The 18,019-nt window shown below is 57.4% G+C and overlaps 1 protein-coding gene and 1 long non-coding RNA gene across 11 annotated transcripts in view; one reads left to right on the top strand and one right to left on the bottom strand.

The window, feature by feature from the left end:
- The window catches only part of SUN1 (Sad1 and UNC84 domain containing 1), a 42,129-nt gene extending 24,639 nt beyond the window's left edge, over positions 1 to 17,490 (top strand). For 6 of the 10 annotated variants that reach the window (XM_042240424.2, XM_042240418.2, XM_042240416.2 and 3 more), the window contains 16 exons: positions 334 to 417; positions 603 to 713; positions 1,818 to 1,916; positions 2,432 to 2,525; positions 3,103 to 3,161; positions 3,305 to 3,450; positions 4,197 to 4,373; positions 5,020 to 5,106; positions 5,752 to 5,795; positions 7,486 to 7,621; positions 8,884 to 9,138; positions 9,676 to 9,760; positions 12,068 to 12,183; positions 13,250 to 13,417; positions 15,314 to 15,406; positions 15,760 to 17,490. In XM_042240424.2, coding sequence (XP_042096358.1) covers positions 334 to 417; positions 603 to 713; positions 1,818 to 1,916; positions 2,432 to 2,525; positions 3,103 to 3,161; positions 3,305 to 3,450; positions 4,197 to 4,373; positions 5,020 to 5,106; positions 5,752 to 5,795; positions 7,486 to 7,621; positions 8,884 to 9,138; positions 9,676 to 9,760; positions 12,068 to 12,183; positions 13,250 to 13,417; positions 15,314 to 15,406; positions 15,760 to 15,873 — 1,868 coding nt within the window. In that variant the 3' untranslated portion in view covers positions 15,874 to 17,490. Of the gene's footprint in view, positions 1 to 333; positions 418 to 602; positions 714 to 1,817; positions 1,917 to 2,431; positions 2,526 to 3,102; positions 3,162 to 3,304; positions 3,451 to 4,196; positions 4,374 to 5,019; positions 5,107 to 5,751; positions 5,796 to 7,485; positions 7,622 to 8,883; positions 9,139 to 9,675; positions 9,761 to 12,067; positions 12,184 to 12,280; positions 12,533 to 13,249; positions 13,418 to 15,313; positions 15,407 to 15,759 lie in introns of those variants that run through there. The other 4 variants (XM_042240419.2, XM_060406107.1, XM_042240417.2 and 1 more) reach the window with 3 other exon arrangements.
- On the bottom strand, positions 131 to 12,631 carry LOC121817889 (uncharacterized). Its single transcript, XR_006057982.2, has 2 exons — positions 8,680 to 12,631; positions 131 to 5,933 (listed from the first exon to the last, which is right to left on the bottom strand). It is a non-coding gene; the product is annotated as an uncharacterized LOC121817889 (long non-coding RNA).
- Positions 17,491 to 18,019: the final 529 nt, after the last annotated feature.

Here is an 18,019-nt window from a genome sequence, read left to right as displayed (position 1 = left end):
TGCAGCCTTGCTCTGCGCCTCTCTCTCTCTCTCTCTCTCTCTCTCTCTCTCGCTCTCTCTCTCTCTCTCTCGCTCTCTCTCTCGGCAGTTCTCGACGTTTCCTGGACGTCATCAGCATTTAAACAGTAAATGAAAAGTTAACACGCTCATCTTTTTATTCTTACGACCTTTTCAAAGTAAAGAAAAAATATCTGAATAGCATTTAGGATGATGTTTCCAAAGTGAGTGCAGCAGGCCCAGCTTGTGTGCTGGCGGGCGTGTCCGGGCAGGCAGCCCCCGCCCCTCGGCGCCCTGCAGAGCCGTGCCGCTCAGCCCCTCTCCCCTGTGTTGCAGCTCATTCCAGTCACTGTGTGAGGACGGACGCGAGCGCGCGCCTCGCTGAGGACGGCCACCTCCGCGCAAACGGGGCGCCGCTGTGTAAGTATGGCGGGCCTCGCAGGCCGGCGGGCCTCAGGCCGGGAGCCCCCAGCACCGGCGGCGCGGGCTGGGAGTTTGCGTGAATCGAGTTTCCTGCTTGTTTCAAGCCACCGTTGCTGCGCACCGTTGAGATTGACAGGGTGTGTGTCCATCTGTCCGATTAACTGCTTGTCCCACCCCTGCAGGCGACGACTGTAAGGGGAGGAAGCGCCTGGAAACGCACGTCGCCACCCGCTCGCAGCGCTCGCGGCCAGGAGGGCTGGCAGGGACCCTGGGGCTCGCCCTGGCCCACGCAGGTTGTCCGGCACTGCCTTCTTGCTAGTTCAGACACGCCTGTCGTGAGTCAGTGTCAGAGATGGTCCTGTTCACTGTTTCTTTGTGCTTGAAATTCAAGGGCTTAGTAAAGCCGACAGGAAAGTGGTGACTTTGGTTGAACATACGGAGTCTATCGTTCTTGAAAAGCCTCTCTGCAGGTGTATCTAGCGTAAATGAAGCGTGTGGAGAGGGGCACATTCGAGGTGAACTGAGCAGCTGGGGAGAGGCCGGGCCTGTGGGCGCTGTCGCCCGGGACTCGGCTGGGCCGGAGCCTGTGCGGCCCGTGCATGGCAGAGATGGCCGTGCTTCCAGCTCATGCCTGCCAGCCTCTTGGCAGAGGGGCGCTAGTCTTTTTAAAAAGCTGAACTTCAAAAATTTTTGTCTCATTGTTAATTAATCAACATGAAGCTATAGATTAAAAAAAAGATAAGCCTCTAACACCATGTGTCTTTACACATCAGCTGAGTTGGAATTACTCAACGTTTCCAGGAGTCAGCACGCAAATGCTGTGAGCGTTTAGCTTCCCGTGGTCACTCTAAAATGAGAACCGCTGTCTCGAAAGCAGCATTCTGCCTCGTGTCAGGCGCGACGTCTGGCAGAAAGCTTGCTGTGCTGCATTCTGTCACCCAGTGGGCTGCTGGTTGTGAGTCCGAGACACTTTGCACCAGTGTGGGGAGACTTCGTTCTGGTGTCTGAGTAGCCACTGTCTCACCCAGAGCCTATCCTCTGCTGGCGCCGTGGCGTGTACTTACTGTGCGTGATGGCAGTGTCTCTCTGGTACACGCTCTGCCTGCAGCCGCGGCACGTGCGTGCAGGGCAGCTGCCCGCCAGCCCCCGCGGGTTTATGAGAAACCTCTGCATTTTACATCCTACATGCCCGGAGGCAGAAGTGAGTGAAAACTGCTGCGACCGGAGCGGGGATCTCCGGAGTCAGTGTCAGCGTCTTGCTTGGGCTAGGCCAGCCAGGGGCTGTTCCGAGGGGAGGCTGTGGGCTCTGACGCGCGGGTGTGGTGCGGACGGGCGCTGCCCCGGGGCTGGGGCTGGTGTCTGAAGGCGCCCCTCCTGCCCCACCCTCTCCGGCACAGGTCAGCTCTCGAGGCGGGCGCTGCGCAGGGCCGGAGCCGCAGGATGGCACGTGTCCCGGATGCTGCTGCTGGCGCTCTGCTGGGCCACAGCCGCCCCAGGTGCTTACTTTGGCCTTCCGTGTTAGCGCTCCTTGGCTTTTGGCGGCTAAGCACCTGCAGTAGACTGTTTACCTAACCAAGTAAACGCTTCATGTTCGCTCTCCGTGTTTCATCCTCGTGTGGCTTGCTCTGCCCTTCATCAGAAATGCTCTCGATCGCAGCCTGTGCTTCAGGCTGCAAGGGCAGTCTTCGTGTCTCGGGGTGTGGGCTCTGTGAGTCTGGCTGCTTGCTTCTGCTGTGCTTGGGAGTGCATGGACTTGGTGCTTCCCTTCTGTGTCTTGTGTGTGGCGTGTTGCTCTGTGGCTCATTTGTGTTCCTGTCTGAGTGACGGGCGTTCCTGCTGTGGTGGCGAAGCACCATCCCGTGTGCCTCCTCCCTGACTTCATCTTGATAGACTTTCACGTGTCTGGTAGCACGCTTCCCGTGCTTCTGGCGTATCTGCACAAAACTGGCCCATTAGGGATTTGCTCTTCCTAAAAACGTCTCCACAGGCCCTTTGGTGTTTTCTCTTCTAGGGAAGGCAGCGTCGGAAGTGTTCTGGTGGCTTGGGACTGGATGGTACCAGTTGGTCACTTTGATCTCTTGGCTGAATGTGTTTCTTCTTACCAGGTAAGGGGCCGACACTGTGTCAGCTGGGTGTTCAAAAAGCTGATGTTGTGCTGATTTCACGATCTCGTTTGACTTAACGTTTTACATTCTGTGAAGCGCTTTCATTTTCTCACGTGATTTTTCAAGCCACTCCTGTGCAAAGGGAAGGCAGGTGTCATCAGGGAGACCGGTGTGCGGCGCGTGAGCAGCGCGTCCTGGAGCACACGGCGCGGAGGGTGCTCAGGGCTGGGCCCGGGCCCCGGGCTCCCTCTCTGGTGCACTCGCCCTGGCGCCAGGGTGCCCCTGTGGGCCCGTGCCCGTGGCCCCTGCGTGCCCTCCTGTGCACCCAGCCCAGTGTGTTGACACTTAATGACCTGTTGGCCTGTTCACGTGGGCCGTGAGGACAGCCCTGCGTGGGCAGGTTCTCTTGTGGGCGTCTACTGACCTTGTGTGTAAAGCTAGCTGCATTTCTTGGCCTGGGACTTCCCATGTAAAATGAGAGCGGGGCGTGCATTTTGTATCAAATTACCTAGCAAGGGCAGACAGGATGGTGAGCCCTGCTTTTCGCTTTTCCCAAGTTACATCTTTTCATTCCTAGGTGCCTTCGAAACATCTGCAAGTTTTTAATCGTGCTCATTCCACTGTTACTTTTACTGGGTAAGTCCAGCCTAACTTTGTTACCTTACGTGCCTAGTATGTGCGCGCGTGTCTGAACTAGTGAAGAAGCAGAGCGTTTACGTGTGTCGTTCGAAGAGCAGGGCGCACACGCGTGTGTACAGGTGCTTCTTCTCTGCCTTGAGGTGCAGGTGTTTCGTTATGGGGCCAGGGTGACGTCCTCTCACTCCTGCCTGTGTTAGACTGGACGCACAGCCACAGAGCGCAGAGAGTGGATGGCCCCGGAACCACGCTCACACCCGCTGCCTCCCACCCCAGCCAGCCTCTGCAGGTAATCAGTCAGGGGACCCGCTTCCCTGGCCTTGCAGTCTGTTCTCCCAAGCGAGTTTCTTCATTGCTTGTAAACGACAGGGCAGTTCAGCTGGGCTCCTTCCCTGTTCTGAAACAGTTCGAGTTAATGCATACAGGCACACCTCAAGGACTGTGTTAGCTCAAGTATCACACGGAGTTGTTGCTTTCCTGGTGCGTATGAAAGTTACGTTTACCTTATGGTACTTTAAGTGTACAATAGCATTACATCTGAAAAAACAAGGTACAGACCTTAATGGAAAATACTTCACTGTTAACAGGTGCTAACCATCGTCTCAGCCTTTAATGAATCATATAATGCTTTTGCTGGTGGAGAGTTTGAAATATTTTGAGAATTACCCAAGTGTGATACAGACACAGGAGCACGGGCTCCTCTGTGTAGTTAGGAAGGTGCGTGGACAGAACCTTGGCTTGTGAAAATGCAGTGCCTGTGAAGTTCAGTGGAGCTCTGCATTTCAGTTCATCTCATCATTCAGTTCATTTTCACTTAACAAAAGAGTTTTCACTACTTTGGAAAATGTGGAAAGCATAAAGCAGAAAATAAAAACCGCCTATAGGCTTCCATGTGAAGGACCTCCCTAAAGAGGACCGTTTTTCTCTTTTCCTTCGGGCTGTGTGAGTTGTAGCTGGCGTTTTCCCGTAGCACTCTGCTTCGCTGTCTGGACTTTTCCTGTCTTTTTGTCCCCTTTGGAACCTCTTACTCTCCAGGTTGGCGATGAGGCCTTCCACTGGCATCGGATGAGTGAGGTGGAGAGGCAGGTGGCCACGTTGTCGGGACGCTGTCGCAGGCACGACGAGGAGCTGGGACAGCTGGTGGCTTTGCTCCAGAAGCTGCAGGCTCGGGTGGACCTGGCGGACGGCAGCAGGGAGTGGGGGTCACCCCCGGTGAGGAGTGTGGGAGGGCGGCGTCTCAAGGGGGCTGGCGCTGGTGGGCTCCCGGGCTCCACAGTGACACGAGGGGGTTCTCAGGCACAGGGAGCAGGTGGGCCCTGCGGTGGCTGGCACTGTGGTGCTCCGGCCACTCCCGAGGAGAAGTCCTGGCTGAGGACAGGGTGGGGCAGGCGGAGAGCCTGTGGGTGTCGCCCAGGAGCTGGGGCAGGCTGCAGCTGGGCACACGGCTGTCCCTGACCTGCAGGTATTCTGTGAGTGGATTGAACACAGTCGCGTGAAATTTTACTGTCACTGAACTGGAAGTTTGCTCAAAGCCGTTATTTAAAATATTTCAAGATCATGAGATAAGAGCAGCTACTAGTCCTTATGGAACCATGAGCTTACACGTATATATACGTATATATATATATGTTTCTTGTCTCATCTGTTTGGTTCTCAAAGAAAGGATTGTCAGTCCTTTTTCCTGAAAACCACCGTAGGGCAGGTTTCAGACCCAGAACTTAGACCTAGAGAAGATGTCCTCCCTGCGGGGTGCTGTGGCGGGCTGTGCTGTGGAGGAATGGCACGGCCTGGCTGACAGGTTTGGGCTTATTTGATGCTTGATTTTTTCTACCATTTTTCATTAATTTTCCCTTTCAAGACTGACTATGTGACGCTCCACCAAGAGCATGAACTTCGCATCTCCAGCCTGGAAGATGTACTTGGAGGACTGACAGAAAGATCTGAGGTATTCATGCACTTGACCTTTCACTTCTGGCCCCAGCAGCGCGGTTTCCTTGACAAAAGTCAGCAGGCGTCCTGCATCCACATCCAGAGCCGTCTGGAGGTGCTGCCGCGGCGCGTTTGCTGCCGTCCTCTGTGAGACTGAAGAGCAGCGTTTCTGATCTGCCCCCGCTTCCCTGGGTGGCTCCGGCGTGCGTTAGTGTTTGCCACGCGTGTCCAGCTCACGGGCTCCAAGCCGTCTTTTTGAGGGGAAGGGTCTGAGCCAGGCGTGGGGTGGGGCAGGCTCGCCTCGCTGTCTCCCACCTCTGCGGGCTGAGTGTCTGTGGACAGGGACAGGAGCAGCACCCTGACCCTTCTGCAGAGGGATTTTCTGGGGGACGTCTGCTCTCGTCAGGTGTTGAAGAGGCCGGGAGAGGCGGCCCGGGGGCGCCGAGAGGGGGTGGAGCCGCTGCCTCAGGGGAGTCTGTGGTGGAAAGTAACGTGACTGTCCCTCACCCGCCTGCCGGCAGCCAGGGCTGGGCTTTAAGTTAAGCGGGAGAATCCCAGATAACTGTGTGTCTTCCTGCTTACACGCATGTAGCCATGTATGTGACGTCCTGGAAAGTCGGTGCATAACTTGTGTATTTAAACGGTTTCTTGATCGTCTTAGGCCATCCGGAAGGAGCTGGAGCAGGCCAGGCTGAGAGCAGCCAGGTAGGACGCTTCCCGTCGGTCCCTGCCGCCTAACTCTGCTGGCCTCCTCGGCGTCCCGTGGGCCGCACCGTCTCAGCACGGGAGTGGCGGGGCTGTATCAGCTGCAGCCGCTGTCTTCCTGGGAGGCTCTCAGGGCACCTGAGGATGGAGGAGGGCGGGGGGGCTTGTTGCCATCCACCTCCACGCAGCAGCAAAGACGCGGGGCCCTGTGTGCTCTGGGGAGCCTCCCTTCCTGGACGTGCCTTGGAGGGCCACCCCGGGGTAAGGAGCTGCCTTGGGCTTACAGCCGGGTGTGGTGAGCCTCCTGCCGGGGCCTCTGGTCGCCCCGGGGCCCCGCAGTGCAACCCTGGGCCCTGCTCGGCAGCCCCTCGAGGAGACCTGCCTTGTGAGCCCTGGCCTCTCGGCAGCTCCCAGGGTGCTGTGTCCGGTCCTCACAGCCTGCGTGCTTCTCCGCACGTTCGGCGCCCTCGGCCACGCAGCGCCTCCCTGCCTGCGAGCCTCAGAGCAGCCCGTCTTCACACTCTGGGCCTTGTCACCCTGGCTCTCCCGCCCCTGTTGCCCTTGTTACTGCAGTAACTCACTCGGACGAGAACAGGTGGGAGCCCTGACCTCCGGTGTTCCTGTCTCTGGCCCCAGGGTGTCTGTGGGTCCTGTGTCGTGATTTCAGACCTCAGGACAGTGTGCGTGGCAGACGTTCTAACTCTCCTGCAGGGCCTTTACCTGCCAGAGCCCTCTGACAGGACCGTGCAGACCCGCAGTGCTCAGCCCGGAGGGCACTCTGGTGAGACTCCAACTGTTGGTGTCTCCACACAATGGCACCTGCCTGTAAACAAGATAAATAGAACTCTGCTGCTGCTGCTGCTGAGTCGCTTCAGTCGTGCCCGACTCTGTGCGGCCCCATAGACGGCAGCCCACCAGGCTCCCCCGTCCCTGGGATTCTCCAGGCAGGAGCACTGGAGAGGGTGTCGTTTCCTTCTCCAATGCATGAAAGTGAAAAGTGAAAGGGAAGTCGCTCAGTCGTGCCCGACTCTGTGCGGCCCCATAGACGGCAGCCCACCAGGCTCCTCTGTCCCTGGGATTCTCCAGGCAGGAACCCTGGAGTGGGTGCCATTTCCTTCTCCAAAATAGAACACTAGCGTTTCATAACATACGGTGGCTGCCTTGAAACAGGACGGTTAGAGCCCTGAAGCCATGTCTTTAGTTTCGTTTTCTCTTCCAGTAACATGAAAAATTCATACCTCATGATGATGACCATAAACACAGCCTCGTTTATGAGTTTATGAAGTCTTTCAGGGTTTTAAGTAGATGGGGGTAGGTTTTACATATTAAATGGTGTATAGGAGGTGCCCACCCCCAAGTGGAGGCGGAACCACTGCTGACAGCGGATCCAGCCCCCGCCCGCACACTGTCCTGAGGCCTAAAATCACGACGCAGGACGCACAGGCACCGGGGCCAGAGACAGGAACACTGGAGGTCAGGGCTCCCTGCTGTTCGCGTCCAAGTGAGTTACTGGAGTAACAGAAGGGCAACAGAGGCGGGAGAGCCAGGCTGACGAAGCCGAGTGTGTGTGGTGTGTGCACCAACGTTGAGGTGGGAACGGTCTCTGGGCCCTTGACTTGGACCTTCCGTGTGCTGGGGGCCTGTCGCGGGGCCTCTCCCCGACGGTGCTGTCTGTCCTCCTCCCCTGCAGTGGAGCTGGTGAGGAGCAGCACCTGCCTGCGCTGGTCGGGCGTCTGGAGCAGGAGCTGGAGCGCCTGAAGGCGGACTTGTCCAGCTGGCAGCGAGGGCAGGCCAGCTGTGAGACGGTGGAGGCCGTCCGTGAAAAGGCAAGTGCCTCAGCTTTTATGTTTGTCATGGAAAATAGAGACACTGAGTTGGTGTCTTAAGTTTTTTTAATTTCAACTTTGTTTAAAATTTTTATTTTACTATGTTTGAAGCTTTTTGAACATTTTAAATGAAATTAAAAATTCAGCTCCCCTCAAATTCCCTCCATTCCAGTGACACGAGGTGTGGGTGCCAGGCCTATCTTGCCCTCCAAGGGCGCGCCTGTATGGCGGGGGGCAGTTTGTCTGTCTGTCTCCAGAACAGACACTCGTGCCTCACATCTGCGCGTCAGGACGTGGCGTCGGGGCCGCCCACGCTCAGAGCTGCGGGCGGTGAGGGCAGACACTGCTGAGCTGGGCGGGCAGGCACCGGTAAATACGTGAACACCTGTCAGAGCACACAACGGCTCTGGTGAAACAGGACTGTTGGAGCCCTGAAGCTGTGTGGTTTTGGTTTAGTCGGTCACTAGACTCAGCCCAGCCGGGCAGGCGACCCATCTCCCTGAGTGGGTGTGCAGGTCGCTTGAACACCCGCTCCTCAGTCCCCAGGTTGGTGAAGGGGTGGCCGTCCCTGCAGGGGGCCGGGGGGACAGGGGCCTGCAGCCTCCTGGGGGAAAGCCCTGAGACGGTCATGGGTCGCAGAGACTTTGTCTTGGGGACAGGCAGCCCCGCTCTTGGGACCCGGGTACAGAGGTCAAAGAGCCCACGCGGGGGCTACGGACACGTGTGCAACGTGGTGACGTTAGTGCTGAGGTGCCCCGAGGCGGGCACGTCACAGAGGGGGACGTCCCAGCAGCTGCGCTTTCCCAGGGGCATCCGCCCCGAGCTCGCTCCCTGTGGAGCCTGGCGAGGAGCCTGCGCACGCCGTGGTGGCTGTGCAGAAGCCCCGCGCCGGGATGCTTCCTCCCTGCGTAAAGTCACCCCTGCAGGTGTGTGTGGGGCTGTCAGTTTCTCAGACTGAGTTTGAAGACGGGGCCCTGTTGTCTCTGCACCTCCCTCACCTGGGGCGCGGCCCCCTCCAGCCCCCTCTCTGGGCAGCCAGGGCGTCCAGACTTGCTTACCTCTGTCCCTGCTCCTTGAATGTGTCCCAGTGTCGTTGGAGGCTCTTAAATCTTGTACGAGAGGGAAGAGCTGTGTCGCGCCTCTGCCACGGGTTCTGGTCAGCTGTGTGGTCTTTTCTGGGTGTCGAAGGGGATTGAGTGAAGAGTTGAAAAGATTCATCTGAAACGATAGATTCACGTGATCCTCACCAATGATGCTTCTAGGTGGATGTCCAGATCAGAGAGACTCTCAGACTCATTTTCTCTGGGGATGAGCACGATGCTTCTGCCGACTGGCTGCTCCAGAAGCTGTCCGCTCAGTTTGTGAGCAAGGACGACGTGCAGGCTTTGCTACGAGACCTGGAGCTGCAGGTCCTGAGGAACATCACGCACCACATTTCTGTGACAAGACAGATGCCGACCTCCGAGACTGTAGTGTCTGCTGTGAGCGGAGCAGGCGTTCCGGGAATAACCGAAGCGGTGAGTAGGCGGCGAGTGTTTCCGTCACGTGGCGATGACACTGCCCGTGTAGGTGCCAGGCTGGCAGGTGCTGCTGCCCTGTCCTGGGGATGGTCCCTGAGGGGTGTGGCGAGGGTGCAGAAAGCGCTCGACTCCGAGCGGGTGTGGGGGGCACGCTTCCTGCTGCCCCACTGCTTCTTGGAAGTGTCGCATTTTACACTTTATTGATCTTTTTGTCCCAAAGATTTCGCCTGCCTGGGCGGCCACATGCCTTCTGGAATTACACAGAAATGTCCCATAGTTGGTCCCAGTCGCCGTCTCTGATGCTGTCCCTTGCTTGTCCATTTTTTATGGCGCCAGGGGCTCTGGCTCTGAGCCTTTTGTGCTGTGTCTGAGCCTGGGTGTCTGGCTTTGGCCCTCCCGCCAAGGTCCCTGCGGTCACAAGCAGGACTCGAGTCTGGCGTTGCTGAGGCGCCCACATAGAGCTGACTGCAAGTCTGTCTCTGTCACTAACGTGTGAGTCTTGTCTCTGCTCCTGTGGGCGCCGCCTCTGCCCAGCAAGCACGGGTCATCGTGAACAACGCCCTGAAGCTGTACTCCCAGGACAAGACGGGCATGGTGGACTTCGCCCTGGAGTCCGGGGGTGAGTGCCCGACTCCTCGGTCAAGAGCAGGGGTGGGGGCATGGGAGATCGCGCAACGGCCCGAGGGGGAGCAGGAGTCCTGCTGCGCCCCTGGGGTCTGCTGGAGGCGGGCCAGCTCCCCCGGAGTGCGGGCTGTGGGGTGCGCGGCCAGACGACACGCGGCAGCAGAACCCCAGAACTACTGATTGCTCACTCACAGTCTTGTGTGTTGTAAAGAGTGTGGGTTTTTAAAGTGTAGAAGCCCACTGACTGTAGGGTATTTTCCAAACTGTCCCAGGACAGTAGTGCTCCGTCAGCCACGTGCAGGCCCGCTGGGGGCGTCGGGGACACAGCAGTGAATCAGACAGTCCTTGCCCCCCAGAACCTCCTCTGCCGGGGGAGACAGATGACAAGAATGGCCATTACCGTGCCAGAAGCCACAGCTGAGGGGTGGGGAGGACGGGCACCGTTCCGGCTTCTCAGGAAAGCTGGTCGGAGGTGCTGCTGGACGTGGCCCTGGGCCAGGTGCACTGGAAGGGCCAGCCTGTGGTTCAGCGAGGCGGCGAGCCCAGGGACCTCTGTCGCCAGCCCTCGGTGACCTCCAGGACAGCACCCGGGGTCACGCGGGACGCAAGTGTAAACAGGAGTGGCATCACGTCAGCTCAGGGAGCGCTTGGCAGCAGACGCGTTGGAGAGAATCCTGGTTTTCTGAATGTTTAGGGTCTCTTGGAGGAAGGGAGGTTCTTGGCACACGCCAGTAACCGTGTAGCACCTGTGGGAGGGCTGAGGGCAGCTGGCAGGGCGCGGCGGGGCCGGGGGCCTCCCCTCACTCACCCTCACGGGCTCCTGCTCCGGCCAGAGGCAGCCAGGTTCTGCCAGCGTGCGAAAGCTGCTCGCTGTGCGTCGGGTGCTTAGACTGCTTAGAATATTAAGTGATTTTAGTTTTGTGTCTGAAATTCAGTGGTTTCTGAGGAAACTTTGACAACTCAGAGACATCACATGACTTTTACCAGTTCGGTGGGACCAGTAGTTGCCATGTTTTCTTAGAGGTGTAAGTCCTCACAGGTTGGTATGTCATTGATTGGGAATTCTCATCATCCCGAGAAGGCTGAACTGAATGTTCTGTTACTGAACAAAGCATTTATTGGCTCTTCTTAAGTGAAGAAACTGAGTCACTGGATTTAAGGAGACACTTTTTTAGGTGAAGAAATGAGAAGTTTGGACCTGCTGATCAGCCAGAGCAAAATCATGTTATTCTCTTGTTTGAAATTTTGTCCCATTGGGAGGTGAGAAGCCCCAAGTGGGAGCGGGGCTGTGTCTGCCGGCGTCCCCGGGGTGGTGGCGTGCATCTGGCCGAGGCGCCGCTGGCTGCGAGCGGACAGACGGCTCGGGACTGCTCGGACTTATTAATCACATACTTACTTTCTTCTCAGTTCACTTGAGTTGCTTTTTGTTCCTACACCAGCTCATGTTGACCTGCTTTGGCACCAACATCCTATCCCATTTCCTACTGAGAGGCAAATTGGACGTTTTTTTAACATTTTTATTATTGTAATTACTGAGATATAATTCATACAACAGACTTCTCCATTTTCAAGTGTACAGTTGGGTGGCTTTTAGTATTCTTGCTGTGTTACAGCAGTCACCACTATCCACTTCCAGGACGTTTTTGTTTATTTCCAAATAGAAATCCTGTCCTATTAGACACTTCCCATCACCCCAGCAATAAGAAGGCCGTCTGAAAACTCCCGTCAGGCAGTGCTGATGCCCGGTTAGATTCTTTATTCTCTATTTCAAAATGAGAACAAAAGTTCGCTCAGCGTCACTGCCCCCATCGTGGCAGGCGGGGAGCCCAGTGTCTTGTTGGCGTTAGGACTGTGTGTCTTGAAACATTTCTGAACTGTTGACTCTGAATTTGGAAAAAGTGAAATTAAGACTGGAGGGGCTCCCCAGCGGTCCAGCAGTGAAACATTCACCGTGCAGTGCTGGGCACACGGCTCGATCCCTGGTCGGGACAGCCCCGCACGCCGCAGAGCAGCTAGGCCTGAGCACTGCAGCTGCTAAGTCTTTGCTCTGGAGCCCGCACGCCACAGCTGGGGGGCCAAGCACAGCCGCGCACGAGCCTCCCCAGTGCTGCAGCTAGACCCTGTCAGGCACATAAATGAACATTTGAAAAGTAAGGCTGGAGCTGGTCTTCATGTGAGATTATTTACAGGACTAGAAACCTGAGAATTTTTAGAACACTACAACCAGATCCCTAAGGTGGGAGTGATGCTGCCTCTGAAACAGTAGGATGAGACGCTGAGCCGCGTCTCCGCTCTGCTGCAGGGGGGAGCGTCTTGAGTACCCGCTGCTCCGAGACGTACGAGACCAAGACCGCGCTCATCAGCCTGTTCGGTGTGCCGCTCTGGTACTTCTCCCAGTCGCCCCGCGTGGCCATCCAGGTGAGCAGGCGTCCGGGCCGCCGCGTGCGTGTCCCGGCCTTGAGCAGGCGTGGTGCCGCTGTGACCGTTTGGGGGTGTGTGCCTTCTGCTTCCACAGAGTTGCAGGCTGGAGCGTGCAAGTCCCAAGTCCGCGGTCCAGGGTGTGCCTCACGCAGCAGCTCGGGGCCCAGGAGCAGAGTCCCACACCTCACGGGCCCCGTCGTCCCCGCTCGCTCAGAGGCGATTTCTGACGCCTCTGCTGGCCTGGCTTGTTTCTGGACTTGGCGCAGGCGAGGCTGCCCGCGCCATCCTGTGCTGGGCCTCACGGTCTCTCGGGTGTCCCCTACAGCTCAGACCCAGGGCTGTCTGAGAGGGCACAGCCTGGCTTGCCCCTGGGGAGCCTGGCCTCTTGCAGGCTGGAAGGACCCTGCCGGGGACCCGGAGCCCCAGGCGCAGGGCGGGCGGCTGGTGCGCTTGGAGAGGCGGAGACGCACACGGGGTGCCGGGGTGGACAGGAGGTGGTCCTGGCCTCCGGACGGCAGGCCCCGGGTGAGGGCTGCGGGCCCTCCGCCGCAGCACAAGCCCTCTCGCGGGGAGCGCTCGGCCTCTGTCATCTGGGGCTGTGTCCACACACAGGGTGTGAACGTGGGCTCCCCGTTCAGCCGGAGGGTGGCTGCTTCCCGCTGCTCCGGGCTCAGCACGTGGGGCGTGCACCCCCAGCACAGAGCGGGTTTTGTCTGGTGGGGATTATGGTCTGTCTGCAACGTGAGAGGTGGTGAGAGGTGTCAGTTGAATTGTGCTTTCCTTGTTGCTCTGGGAATGGAGTCTCTCCCTGCGCCCAAGGCACTCGCAGCGCTGCGTGCCGCCCTTTCCCACAGGCTCGCCTGACTGGGCGCTCACCTCACGCTGCGCACGGGGCCCTTTGGGGTGAAGTCACAGATGCCTTTCCTCGCTTCCTATTTCTGATTTTACGCGTGACCATTTCTTACCAGCAGAAATTCTGTGGCTTTTTTAAGCATCAGCCAGTCTTCTCTCGCGGCTCCTGCTCGAAGCGGCTTGAGCGTTAAGAGTGTCTTCCTCTCCCCAGCCTGACATCTACCCAGGGAACTGCTGGGCGTTCAGAGGCTCCCAGGGGTACCTGGTGGTGAGGCTGTCAATGACGATCCGCCCGACCGCCTTCACCCTGGAGCACATACCGAAGGCACTGTCACCCACGGGCAGCATCACCAGCGCCCCCAAGGACTTTGCGGTCTACGTGAGTGCGCCCGAACCCCGAGACCCCGCCTCAGCCCCCTGGGAGCCTCCCAGACGTGAGCCCCGAGACCCCGCCTCAGCCCCCTGGGAGCATTCCAGACGTGAGCCCCGAGACCCCGCCTCAGCCCCCTGGGAGCCTCCCAGACGTGAGCCCCGAGACCCCGCCTCAGCCCCCTGGGAGCCTCCCAGACGTGAGCCCCGAGACCCCGCCTCAGCCCCCTGGGAGCCTCCCATGTGAGCCCCGAGACCCCGCCTCAGCCCCCAGGGAGCCTCCCAGACGTGAGCCCCGAGACCCCGCCTCAGCCCCCTGGGAGCCTCCCACGTGAGCCCCGAGAAGTCTGGGACATGAGTATGCTGCCGGTGTCGCCCCTTGTGGCCTCCCCTCTGCCCGCTGACGTGGACGGAGACGTCCCCAGACTTCTCCAGGGACGGGGGCTGCGGGAGGACGCGCCTCCCATGGCGCAGCTGTGCAGTCTGTTCTGACTGCGGTGTGCGGACAGCACGGGTGCTGGGAGAGGACGTCCAGGTCCCAGCGCCTCGGACGCCACCGTCAACCCTGGCATTTCCCATGACAGCCGCAGCTGGGGGGCTTCCCCGCCGTCCAGCGGGCAGGCTGTGCCTCTGCTGCCGGGCCCAGGCCCCAGTTGGGAACTAAGATCCCACAAGCTGCATAGCTTGGCAAAAAAAATGCACAGTCTGAGGCAACACCATTCATAAACTTTCACTTCTCACCCTGAAAGAGCAAGTTGACCCTAAGAATCTGTCGGTGGCAGTGAGCGGTCAGCGTACGCTTTTAGCAGCATCTGGCGCCTGGTACACTGGAGCACCTCCTGCCGCTGTGCACCGGGCCGCTTACCCAGAGTGCCCCGTCCACGTGCCAGCTTCTCCAGAGCTTCTTCCCTCTCCGGTGACTCCGCAGAAAGACACTCGGGCAGCGGGGGGTTTCGGGGGTGCGAGGGGCCTTTGATCCTTCGTGTGCTGTTAGTCTGAGAGGCGCTCCTCACCTCGCAGCCCCTTTCTGGGTCTTTTTAAGTCTCCACTGGCCTGATGGCTCCTGTTTTAATCTTCGTGACTGTGTGTTTCGCACGCGCGTTTCCTTTTTTTGTAGAGTCTATTTAGTCTTTCTTTATCTTCTGGAATCTTAGTCTCCTTATGAACATTTTAGCTTCTTAATATGAAACATTGGTCATGAGTCATTCTGTCAGATACACTTCCTCCTGGGGAGTCTTAATCCCACATTGAGTTACGCCTGGTCATCACCTGTGATCTCCTCCATGCCGTTTTTACACCTAGAAAGTCCTTTTTCCTTTTATGAAACAGACATCTAAATGGTCACTTGTTTCCTACTGGTTGCTTTTTTATTGTGGCAGAATACACAGAGCGTAAGCTTAGCACCTTAAGCCTCTCTGAGTGCGCAGTTCAGGGGTCTTAGGCGCATTCACCCTGTGGAAAGCCGTCACCACCGTCATCTCCTGGGCTCCCTCATCTTCCCAAACGGAGACCGTCTCCACAGACACTGACTCCCGTCCCTCACCCACCGTCCTCTTTCTGGCAGTGAGCCGACCTCACTCTGCTGGCCTCCTCTCCCGCACTCGTCAGGTGCCCTGGGGCTCCACTCTGGAGTGTGGAGGGCAGCATCGGGCCACGTGGCTGCCTGGTCTGCTGCCTGGTCAGCTCGCCCTCTCCCAGCCTGTTTTCCTGACCCATATAACGGGAAACAATGCCTGCATCACAGGCTTTGGGTCTGTGAGGTGCGCATAGCACAGTGCCCAGCGCACAGCAGGCCTTCCTGGGAGGGCCTTCGCCTGCTTTAATGGAAACGTGGCCCCCAGCCCAGCCCACCCCACCACCACGTGGTCTCTTCCCTTTCCTCAGTGACCAGATGGCTCTGTTTCAGGGGTTGGAAAACGAGTATCAGGAGGAAGGGCAGCCCCTGGGACGGTTCATCTACGACCAGGAAGGGGAGTCTCTCCAGATGTTCGCGGCCCCGGTAAGGACCTCATGCTTCCTGCACACCCCGGGCTCCCTTGCCACGGTCCCGGCCTCAGGACCCACAGACACTTAGAGGACCGCCCACGGGGTGTGAGGGCCAGCCCCCGAGGCAGCGGGCCCGCGCCTCCCAGCGCCTCCGGCCCGAGTGCACCTCGCCAGCGCGCAGCTTGGCCCACGTGAGCGTGTCGCACGCAGCAGCCTGAACCTGTGTGCTGCAGCGATGCGCTCCACGCTAAAAGCTTCATCCCCAGCCTGGCTGCTTCATCTCACGTCTCTCAGCTGGGGAAGCGGTGGGGCTTGGGCGTGCTGATATGAAACGTGTGATTCTTTTTTCTTTCCCCTCAATTACAGAAAAAAACGGAAGGAGCTTTCCAAATAGTGGAACTTCGGATTTTTTCTAACTGGGGCCATCCTGAATACACGTGTCTTTACCGGTTCAGAGTTCATGGCGAGCCTATTGAGTAAAGAGACGACCCGCTATTCCTGTACATTTTGTATATAGTGAACAGCCCGGAACACTGGAACCCTTCGTGGGCTCAGGCGTAGCCTGCAGCATTTAGTCGCCCCTGAAATACACACGCCGACCGCCGGCAGGACCCAGGGTGGAGTGATGCCCGCTGCCCGGCCGCTGCCCCGTCCCCAGCAGACACTGCATGCTGGCTCGTGGGCTCAGAGGCCTACCAGCCACAGGTGGCCTCTGGGGATTCATCTGAATGTATGGTTCACACAGACACTTATTTTTTTGGGGTGGGGGGGATTTGATTTGAACATAAAACTACTTGGTTGACATCAGGAACAAAGCAAAGGAAGTTTAAAAGTTTGGAGTGTTCTTGAGGCCTTGACAGCAGCCTTCACCAGCCCCTTGAAAGGGCCTTTGGGAGCAGATACGTGTTCAACCCAGCACACGTCTTTCAGGGATGAACGGTGTCACCAAAGCCGAGAGCTGAACTCCCTCCCTTTAGGATGAGCTGCTCCTCTGTTAGCATAAGTGGTCCTTTATATCAGCAGGTGCAGAAGTAATGAAAATGGGGTTTCCTGCTTAGCATGCTCCCGCCGCTGAGAAGGATTTTCCATCATCCCTTCAGGAACCCTGGAGTGTTTGCCTTTGTTGCAGGTTTGAAGTGTATCTGACTCAAGAGGGGATGGTCTGGATCTGTATAAAATATAAATAGAGTTCTCAGGTCTCCACTGGGCTCATCCCATCAGGTTCTCCCTGCAGTTTCACTTCACACTATGAATAGGAACCAAGAAATCCAATCTTTTGGGTATTTTCAGGTTTTGTCTTGAATTTTGCTGCAAAGCAAACACTAACATGCTCTGTCTTTCAGAGGCTTATGTTTTTATTCCACTTACAGTTATTAAAGGAGATTGTCCCACGTGGCAAATTCATGAAACCAGGACATTTGGTGACACTGTTCTTACAGCAGCACTTTGTGCTGGCTCTGGTTGGATTTGCCTTTTATTACGACTCGGCCATTCTCTTTGTTTTGGTTATAATTAATATTTAATATTTAGACTTTCACTGAGCAGACTTTATAAATGTATCTGCAAGGCACTTAAAGTTACAGATGTTTTACCTTAAGAATTATTTAAGTTTTATTGGGTTAAGACAGTTTTTTGGTGTACCATAAATGTATTTTCAGAAAAAGACAAAATGATGGTGCTGACTGGTTTTCTGAAGAGTTTTATGTGCATTGCACAACAGTCCTCAAATATACGACAGCCACATACACTAGGGTTTTTTTTCACTCTTGTCAGAATTGAAACTAATGCCTATGCAGTTAAGTTGAATAAAATGTATACATATGTTTCATATATTACAGGATAAATATATAAATCAAAATTTCCTATATAAAGCTAAATTTGGGAGATGGGGTGGAAATATTTTGAATATTTATTTTTAAAGATGCGAGACAGGACTCTGTGCAATGTATTTTTGTAAATGCTTTTCAACATACTTTGGTAGAGCTTCTTTGCTGCCACCAAATTGGTAAGACGCTGCCGAAATGTTTAAATAAAGAGTTTTAACTTTTTAAAGCGCATGTGACGTTTCAGATGGATAATAAACAGTATGTTCTTTTCTCTACCTGCTTCGTCTCTGCCCCGGGCGATGAGGGGGACACAGTGCGTTGAGCGACCCCTCCTCCGACCCTTTCCGGCCGGGTCGCCTCTGCCGGGTCTGGGCCGGGGTCGCCGGGCAGCGAGCCTCTCGGCGCGCGCGCCCCCGCCCCCGCCGTGCGCGTGCCCCTGGCGGTGGCCGTGCGCGCGCCCCCCCGCCGTGCGCGCTCCCGCCGCAGACGCGTCTCCGCGTTTCCCACGGGCCCCCCGCGAGCAGTCAGCGGCGGGGCCGGGTGTCGGGCGCCGGGGCCGAGCGCTGCGCCCGGACCCCGAGCCGCCGGCGCCCCGCTGAACGGCTGGGAGCACGGTCTTCCCCGGACGGCCTCAGTGTCTCGGCGGCCGCAGCCGCGGCGGGGCGCGCCCTGCCCGCGCTCCCGGGCACGGGGCCGCCGCCGCCGCCATTGTGGCGCCGCCCCGCCCCGCGGTCACGTGCGCGCCCGCGCCCCGCCTCCGCGGCCGCGCGCGGCCCCTCGCGGGCCACCGTAGAGGGCAC

This window comes from Ovis aries, chromosome 24, assembly GCF_016772045.2.
Source record: "Ovis aries strain OAR_USU_Benz2616 breed Rambouillet chromosome 24, ARS-UI_Ramb_v3.0, whole genome shotgun sequence".
Classification (NCBI taxonomy): domain Eukaryota; kingdom Metazoa; phylum Chordata; class Mammalia; order Artiodactyla; family Bovidae; genus Ovis; species Ovis aries.
This window is presented reverse-complemented; position numbering and strand designations above follow the sequence as displayed.